Here is a 9,396-nt window from a genome sequence, read left to right on the forward strand (position 1 = left end):
TGAAGCGGCCAAAATCGGTCCTGCCCAGTTTTGGATGCATTAACAATTGGATATGGGACTGGGTAGTGGTCATGTCTTGTATGTTCATCGAGGCCACTCTGACCGCCACACGGGGGCGCCATATGCACTTCAAATTCAAAACATATTACTAATGATTTGCCTATTTTGAGAAGGACACTGTGGAGAGATCATCTTGACTTGATTATTTTTTTAATTGAAATCAATACAACAAAACAACTTAAAATAATATTTAGGCTTGAATAGAACAGACTATTTGTGGTGCTTATCAGGTATAACTCAATTCTTGAAATACGGAGGCAGACAAAAGAGGAAGAATATAACAATTTTAAACAGTAAAACCAAAGGCATGGAGTCAGGGTTTAAAATGTGTTAATCAAAGTTTATATTGCAGCTGCTGTCCAAAAATACTACATTTCATGACATTACATCACTTCAGACATTTCTTTGGTCGGCGTCACGTGGCCTGAATAACATTAGATTTCTTTAGTTTGCATCAAAGGTTATTATTATTCCAATTAAGACAATGCTGTCTGATAAACTCTCTGCTCCAATTAAAATGTTCCCTAACTTAGGTATAACGTATATGTTATTGAATCCTTTTGGAAAAAATTGCTACTCCAGCCATTCTTCAATTCAGCATTGCAAATATGCTTCTGAAAATCTGTATTTGTGTTGAGGAAGAGCCATCATCTGGTAATTTGTTTACACATACTTTTATTTCTTCATCATGCAAATCCAACAAGGTTGACTTCTGACATAAATCAAAGATAAGTTGAAAGTGATGAAGAGCCTTAATGAAATAATATTAGTATGTATTACTATGTATATTAGCAAAGGTCATTGAGCCTGTAGCCACCTTTGGAGACAGAGAGAACTGAGGGGACACAATTGCCCCTCAGTGCTTCTGGGGGCCTGTAGGACGGAGCAGCGGCCGGTACAGCAGAGGGTGGAGAAGGTGCCGAGGGAAATCCAACCATTTGGTGGGGAGGCGGGTATCTCGTTGGCTGCTGCTGCTCATTGGTGCTCCAGAAGAGAGTAAAGGCCCCAATTAGACTCAGGCAGGATGAGGCGTAGCCCACATAAATAGCCAGGCCGATCTCATACTTCAACGCACTAGGCAGGAAGGGGTTATAGAATTCCTGAATAATGCTATGGGTTGTCCATGACACTGGGATCAGGCAGAGTAAACCTGCGCTGAGGAAGCAAACACCTCCTCCCAACAGCAGGGCATTCTTGGTGGATAAAGCATGGGCACACTGAGTACACTTCATCCCCATGACAGCTAGAAGGACAGCTAAGGTACTGGTGACACAAGAGAGCACCATTAGTGCTCGGGCGGCCTAGAATGAAACAAGAAATATAATTAAAACACAGAAACAAAATGCGGGGGAAAATATTTGATGGTATTCCCAGGTTAGGGTATCATATGGTGCTGTAATGGTCACAGCTAATAATAAAACACTACCTGAAGATCTGACGGAAGAGCCAGGAGGGATCGGTGCAGCTCACACTGGTAAATGCCTGTGCTATGTGATACACATTCCATCCACAGGCCCTTCATATAGGAGATGGCGGTTATAATGTTGGAGTCCACGTAGGCAGAGCTGCGCCAATGGGGAAGCACTGTTGCTGCTACTGTACCAAGAAAACCCAGCATACCCAGGAAGATCCCAAGCAGCTGAAGAGCCATGGTGGCCACAAAGGCCTCTGTTCTTGCTTGCTGGTCAGCCACACAAATGTAAGAAGATATAAAAAGATTAAGTGTAAATGATCCCAGAATCCATTGTTATTGTAGCCATTGACCGATTTGGAGTGGTTCTTTAGCTGTCTCTGATATGTCCGTGACAATATCTCTGAAAGTGTTCAGTTCTTTAGCTTCTTTCTCCTATACGGTCGACTGTACCTGTGAGTAATAAAAGCTGTTTTGAGCCTCGCCTGCTCTCTTGGTTCCTCAATGACAATCTGTTACCCGGTCCACTGCTCTTCAGAAATGGAGGTGTTGCGACGTAGAGGAATTAAACATTCACAGAAACCATGCATGCATGCTATTCCAGATTATGGTTAACCAACACTAACTATTTAAGCATTTACAAGAGAGAGAAAGGCCTCAAACAACACATTGGTAAAGCATGTCTAGCTAAGCTTTTCTACAATAATACTTAATACAAATATTGGGCTCGGTTTGTATTAGCACATATTGGTGTTCATTTTGCTGGGAACTTACTTAAAATATCCTTAGGATACACAAAAGGTAGTTAGGCATTTATCAATATTAACCATTAAATTTCCTTCCTCCTGACTCTATCAAGAGTGGATACAAAAGGAAAAAACGCAAACAGAATCTACTCCTAATATAGCTAATTTCTGTGATAAATAAATAGGCTACTCATATTTATTTGTATGTATTTATTTGTATGACAATGCAACACACCTTTATGTGCATAGGCATTACTAAAATGTGCATATTAAATATATAAATATCGATCTATATCTATATCTAAATCGATATAGATATATAGATATGAGAGCAACATAAATGGCTTGCGGAGTGATCTGAACTCTCACACTTTGTTGAGCCGAGGCGGTACCGTCCGCCGGGGTCAGCCGGCGCGAGATACTTCCTGTAGGACTTGTACTGCTGTTTCGCGCCGCTGTAATACAATAATACGCACGTGAATAATTTTGACCAGTCCAGAACCACAGTTAGCTAAACATATTAAAACAAACCAACTAACGTTAATAATTGTATTATTAAAAACTTTTAATTGAAATGACTAGCTTGCTAAATCCCAATTTAACATACTTTAGCTACCTAGTTGTACCTTGCTAGGAGAAGCCGTCGTTATTAATCTGGGTGAACGTCGGCTACTGAAAAGGTTTGGTATTGTCTTCTAGTGAGATACTTTATGGCACAAATAAGAATTTCCCCTAAACAGATATCTTATTCATTCTATATACATTATGGTGTATCAATGACAACTTTCTACCAACATGTTTACCATCCCTACCTTGTAGGTCAGGACCATGATAACTCGTAGTCATTGCAGAAGCGGAGTCAGTTTCTTTGAGAGGCTGCCATCCGAGGTGTTCGACATGATTCTGCGCAGACTCACTGGTGAGCGATAAGGCACAAACACAATAACACGTATTTTTTATTTAGTGGTATTTATATTTGAGCGACATATTTGTTCAAACGTGTGTTTGGAAGTCCTGGAAGTGAGCGTTTTCAGCATGGTGTCGAAGGCAATGAGTTGCCAAATTGTAGACCACGTCTCCACCATGGCCTGGACCAAAAGAATGATCCCTCAAAACTTTCACCACTCAAGATTTCCTGATGACAAGCAATCTACCTATCGACACTACAAAGCTCTAGGTAAGCATTGCCAGTTTGAAAATATCATTGATGTGAACGCCTACATTTTGTATTTAAATGCACAATGAATTTGACTATCAATGGTATTCTTCAAAGTGACCTTCTGTCTCGTACACTTTATGTGAAAGAGTTGACATTACTTGAATTATATCTACAGATGTGATAATTATATTTCCCCAATTCACCTTTGTGCCTAGGCTTGTTGTTCAAGAGATGCACCTTGTTATTACCAACCAAGGACAGATTGAAATTTATCCACACAAAGTTCTCAAAGGTAACAATACGTTGGTATTATGGGGTTGTTATCTGTAATATAATTAGTTTACGATGAACAATTTACTTAACAATATATATACAACTTTTCCACTGGAGAAATTATGCAACATAGACTTAAACATTGTCAAATAAATTTCTTTGTAGATCCCATGTTTCATGATGCAGTGTAAGCCTACTGCAGCTAGCTGTCTTGGCTTCTCCAGCTATGGTGTCTTCCTTCAGGTCAAAACCCCCAAAAACATGCCGAAAACCAATCCCATTTCATTTAAAATTGTAATAACAACACTTGCATCATTGCATGTTTGCATTATATGTATTAAGTATTTATCTAACTTTTACATTATTGCTTTTAAGACCCTAATTGCAGGATGGAATGAGCTGGAATGCCACAGAGTGTTCATCTTCCTGTGCGACTTCACAAACCTTCCAAGGAAAATGGAGATTGTAGTCAATGGAAAACCAGGTGTGAACAGGTTTAGCAGGTGTCTATAGTTACGCCGCAATAATGTGTTTATTGTGGGTTTAAATTGAACTTTCCATGGTAATGTCGGGGGTGGAAACAGATAGTAATATTGTCATATGCAATATGACATTTTGAACATTATAAAATATACAAAATAATCAACATAAATAAATGCTGTAGGTAAGATTCAAGAGCTTTAATTTGATTGTAATTTGTTGCCATAGCCACCGGTCATTAGTGAGTTAAATGCTGTTTGGATATTGGTTCTAGTTGACCTCGCAAAATTTAGATTTTAGTCCGGACCAGGCTCAGACCAATCAAACCAATGGGGGCATCTCTTCCAGTATTATGAGGAACTTGCCTGCAAATCACAAGTGCGAGAAATGTAAAACTTTGCGATGAGGGAGAAATGTAGGGAGGGAGTGTACTTAGTTTGGGTTGTTTCTTTTCCAAGTCTCGTTCTCTTCTGCTCTCTTTTCATTCTCTCTTTACAACTCTCAAATCTTACATACAGCATCTTGTACGTAAGATTTGAGAGTTGTCTTCTGAAACAAACCAGATATTAAACTTTGCACTTCACAATGAATATCAGCTGGGCAGCAATTGACTTACACAATTGGGCACAGCCTTATATTATAAAAAATAAAAACATTAAATACACAAGTGACACTCTTGCTCTCTTCGCGCTTGTTGAATATGGTTGATAAAAGTAAAGCAAAAACGTCTCTCCTCTAAGAAATGTCTCAAGCTAATTTAGATCCTTATTTGGTCTATTTTGGATACAACGGATTCATTTAATATGTTTAAATAAGTATGGATATTGAGTGCCAGCAAATTGACCTATCCAAAGCAATCAGATGGGGCATTCTTCTTACAGTTTTTCCCTAACCCTCTCTTTGCAGGAGCGAGTCGATACCTAGAGCTGCAAATTAGACAGTTCTGTCGTCAGGTTCTACTTGACCCATGGTCAAGCCGCAAAGAATGTGGGTTTTGGCTGACACGAATCCTGAAGCCCTGGCCCATGGTTAGCCAGGCCCGTTTGCTCTTCATCCTGTACGGGCCCTTGCTACCAGATGGTGAGTCAGCTAAAGGCAAGACATTTTCCCTTAAAATGTTAGTTGTAAACTTAAAAGATCAACTTCATCATCTCATAATTATAGAGTCATCATTGTAGGTGACCATTTATTAAGCTTGCCATTTTCTTGCCCAGAGGCTAATATGTCCTACAGAACAAGTCATTAAACCTCTGCCCTTCCTCCAGGTTCCCTTGGCTGGCAGCAGCTGACAAGTACTGTGCTGTCAAGCAGTGCCCTTTCGGACTTGGCCAAGGCTGTTCTCCTGCTTCATACCGACTTGGAACTCAAAGACTGGAACACTAGCACCATCTTGGCCATCCTTGAAGAGATAAGGGGTACCCATAGTGCAGACAAAGACACAAAACAAATAAAAACAAAATACTTTGAATTGTATTTAAAAGTGCTACTGAGGATCCATTGTACACTGCAACAGCCCTTTTATAGGGTATTATAATACTTTAATTTGTATTTTTAAATAATATTGAGTGCAGAGTCTGACTGCTTTTAATTTAAATGGAATATTTATACCATTTTGAATATTTCTTAAAATGTCAGAACCTTCAAGAAACAAGTGACCTGTTAAACACAATATGCTGAAGAGTGTTTGTGTGTGTGTGTTTCTCTGTCCACATTGCTTTAGTCCTGCCACAGGTTTGGCATGTGGAGAACGTAGCTCGACTGCTGGTCCTGAGTGGCACCACTCTGTGCTACAGTGTCCTGGCTAACAAGGCCCACAATGGAAGGCTCTTTGAGATTTCAAGACTCCTTGTTTATCTTATCCTGGTAAGAATGTCCTCCCTAATACAGATCAAAACAGATATGTTTCAAGCCTCATACCTACCCTAATCCCTCAATATTATCCTCCTTTTGTGTTTATCCAACCATTCTATGTATACTTATATTAAGATGTAAAATATTTTACGTTTATCTTTTCACCGTGGCAATTTTCTGGGCTGATTACTTCAGTGTTTGTGTGGTCCCTAACTTAGGTGTGTGAAAAGGATGGCTACTGCATGAGCTGGGTGGTGACGCTGGTTCAGCAGGTATGCAAGGTCTTCACCGCTGCTGCTGACAAGTGGTCCTTCATCCAAAGCCTAGAAAACATGTTTTCTGAGGTGACCATGGAGATATACGAGGCCTCCCTTGCAGGTGAGTTGCCACAATCTATTAGCTATCATGCTTTCAGGTTTTTTATTCTGGGTCAGCTCTCCTTAATGTAATGTAATTGGCCCTTAAATTCAGTTTAAATAAGGGGAAGACAGGTGCGTCACATAAACCCTTAATCAGCAGGTGACTGGGTAACGCTAATCATCAATCACAGGTTTGTTTGCAAGCATAGCATGTGTTTAACCAGCCATCATCGTCGTCATCTAATAAAGTGGCGAAGTCAAGCCCCTTCCGGTAGAGCCCATGGGACCTATGAGATTGAAAAATATGAATGGGTTTCAATGGAGAGAAAGTAATTATTTTCTGGTCCCAGTCTTTATATGCCCTGGATTACACATATGTTGTTTGTGGATTTAAATGATAATTTTCCATGGAAAGAAAGCTAAAAATCTTTGCGAAGAAGTTTGGTAATGTTAGGTTTTGTGTGAGGCCGCTTTGTGAACTACAGCTCTTCGCTGCTCTCGACGCGAATGATATACGTCACCACCCGCAATTGGAACTCATGTCGATCTCTCTGCTCCACTTCACGGCTTTTTTCCAAGGGGAGGATGAAAGCATCGAAAGAGGTGAAAACCATTATAAGTTGGGGCATGTGGAGAGTTTCAGTTATGCCGATGGGGAGATTGTCGGTCTTGTCAACGCCAGTCGCAGGGAGCGTGACGTCACATACGAGACGTGTAGTCTTTCTCATTGTGTTTTCTCTACAGCCTTTAACTGAACAATTGCACAATAAACGGTCAAACTCTTGACATGAAAAATTATCATTTAAATCCACAAACAACATATATGTAATCCGGGACATATAAAGACTGTGACCAGAAAATAATTACTTTCTCTCCATTGAAACCCATCCATATTTTTCGATCTCAAAGGTCCCATGGGCTCTACCGGAAGGGGCGTGACTTTGCCACTCTATGCAAACCATTCTACAAGTGGTGGTGGGGTTAGGGTCTACCGGGGTCTCCTTAAGGATGTATACAAGTTAGACATATATAACTGGGGACACAACTAAACTGTAACCATACAATTTAATTTTAATATTAGACTAACCTTGCTACTCTTGAAACCAAAGCCAGTCAAAATAAATGTATCGAAGCTGATTCTGATAACTTCTGTCTGCCTATATAACATAACGTTTTTTTTTTACTGTTATTTGTCCCACCAGGGGTAGTGGTAGACCATTATTTTATTACTATAATAGCAGGACTGTGGCACCAGTTACTCAAGTTACTCATGTGCGCATGTGCCAAGCAGCCTGCAGCTTACACACACACACAGCACGCGCAAACGCATACATACACCGCAAGCACGCACATACCCACCGGATACACACACTAAACCCAAATGCACATGCGCACAAACATACATGGAAACGCACACACACACACACACACACACGCACACACCGCACAACGGCAAGACAAAGGCAGCGACACATACACGGAAGTGCACACATGCGCATGCGCACACACCGTATGTCAAGACAAAGGCAGCGACACACTCGCCGAGTTAAGACGTTATGTTTTTAAATTGATTCTTGATTCTTTCCGCGCTGGCAATTGACTTGGATGCCACAGCCTGTGTCATAGTGATCTGCCTCGTCGACTGACGTCCTGCCTGCAGTTCTGCAGTTCTGTAGTTATGTTTCGCGGTGGCAAAATGCTTATCAATGGAAGATTTCCGCTTATGTTACACCACAATGTTGCATGCAGTGCAAAATAATTTCCCCCCGCTTTCATGTAGAATACCAGGATACTGCTTTTCGCGATCATTCGCAGTTATTTTGGTCGGCAAGTGTGAAACGTTGGACGCGCACATGCTGCATTAATGCTTGAATCGCTTGAAGTAGTAAACACAGAAGTAAGGCGGAAGTTAGTTTGTCAGTCAGTTCAAGAAGATGCCACTGATTGATCAAATTCGCGGTGATTGGTTGATGTTGCGTTGAAGTTGCAAATCGCAACATCGCGAAATTCTTGAGGGTCAGCCTGATATTCTCCTGATGGGCCGTATGTGTGAACAACATTTCCTGACATTTGATCCCTGAAAATCTCCTGAATAATACTACCCCTGAGGTAGTATTTTCTCTGTAGGAAATGTAAATTAGCTTATATGTGAATGAGGAGTAGAAAGTCTGTATTTCTCACACCATTTCAGTTGGCGTGTTGATGATGCTTCTGCAGTGTGGCCCCCTCAATGATAATCAGCCTGTTGCCTTTTGTCCGCTGAATGGTTAAAATATATTAAATTGTTGGCAGTGCTTTTAAGAGTCATTTGTGGTGAAGGAATTTTATACGTTGTAAAATTATAGTCAAAATGTTATTATATTATGCGCTCAGGAATTTGTTACATTATCGACTGGGGTTTCCACATTACTGCTATGGATTTAATTACAGCTAGAGGTTGAGCACGCGCAATGTGCGCGCGAAAACTCTAGTTGTTATAAAGACTATTATAAGACTACTATAATTCAATTCTGTAGTTTTCCGGGTTGTTTTAATTACATGGTATTATTGAACCTTAACAAATGAAGGTTCTCATGGAACAGAAGGTTGCTGTTTTAGCGCTTCTGGATTGTGTTAAGAGAAAAATGGATTATGAACATGGATCAACGCCTTATATTACATATGTATTGATGGGGAAAACTGATCTGTTTCCTAGGAAACCCACAGGAGGACTTGGCGAGCTTCCAATCGCTGTGTACCGTCCTCGGCTCCAGCGCACACTTTCACACAGAGATACTTCGCATGCTCCTCAAAGAGTCACTCTAGGGGTTCAGAGGTGTGCTCATTCATTCAGGAGGAAATGTCAGCAGGAAGTCATGCTTAGGGGGGTGAATGAACCATGCAAATTAGATTGATTGCATTCAATAATATGTTGAGAACCTTAGCCATGGACAAAGTTTATAATATTGCCTGATTTCTTAGACAGCATATAATTATTACATATTTATTCAGTGTGTGTGTGTATATATACATTTATTTATTTAAACATATATGGAGAGATTTTTAAATCTTGTGTTG

At 40.3% G+C, this 9,396-nt stretch overlaps 2 protein-coding genes across 2 annotated transcripts; one reads left to right on the forward strand and one right to left on the reverse strand.

Annotated features, from left to right (window-relative positions):
• Positions 1-848: 848 nt before the first annotated feature.
• Positions 849-1,711, reverse strand: LOC307073858 (claudin-14-like; the record flags this gene model as incomplete). The annotated part of the gene is made up of 2 exons (XM_079733817.1): positions 849-1,361; positions 1,487-1,711. The coding sequence occupies 2 exons, from the start codon at positions 1,709-1,711 to the stop codon at positions 849-851; spliced, it is 738 nt and encodes a 245-aa protein (XP_079589943.1).
• A 1,334-nt stretch (positions 1,712-3,045) lies between these two features.
• On the forward strand, positions 3,046-9,144 carry LOC307073859 (F-box only protein 47-like; the record flags this gene model as incomplete). The annotated part of the gene is made up of 10 exons (XM_079733818.1): positions 3,046-3,136; positions 3,230-3,394; positions 3,592-3,668; positions 3,815-3,892; positions 4,025-4,133; positions 5,036-5,209; positions 5,395-5,544; positions 5,850-5,992; positions 6,199-6,358; positions 9,035-9,144. 10 exons carry the CDS (start codon positions 3,046-3,048, stop codon positions 9,142-9,144), a joined length of 1,257 nt encoding a protein of 418 aa, XP_079589944.1.
• Positions 9,145-9,396: the final 252 nt, after the last annotated feature.

The sequence above is a fragment of the Pollachius pollachius genome, assembly GCF_949987615.1.
Source record: "Pollachius pollachius genome assembly, chromosome: 3".
NCBI classification, from domain to species: Eukaryota; Metazoa; Chordata; class Actinopteri; order Gadiformes; family Gadidae; genus Pollachius; species Pollachius pollachius.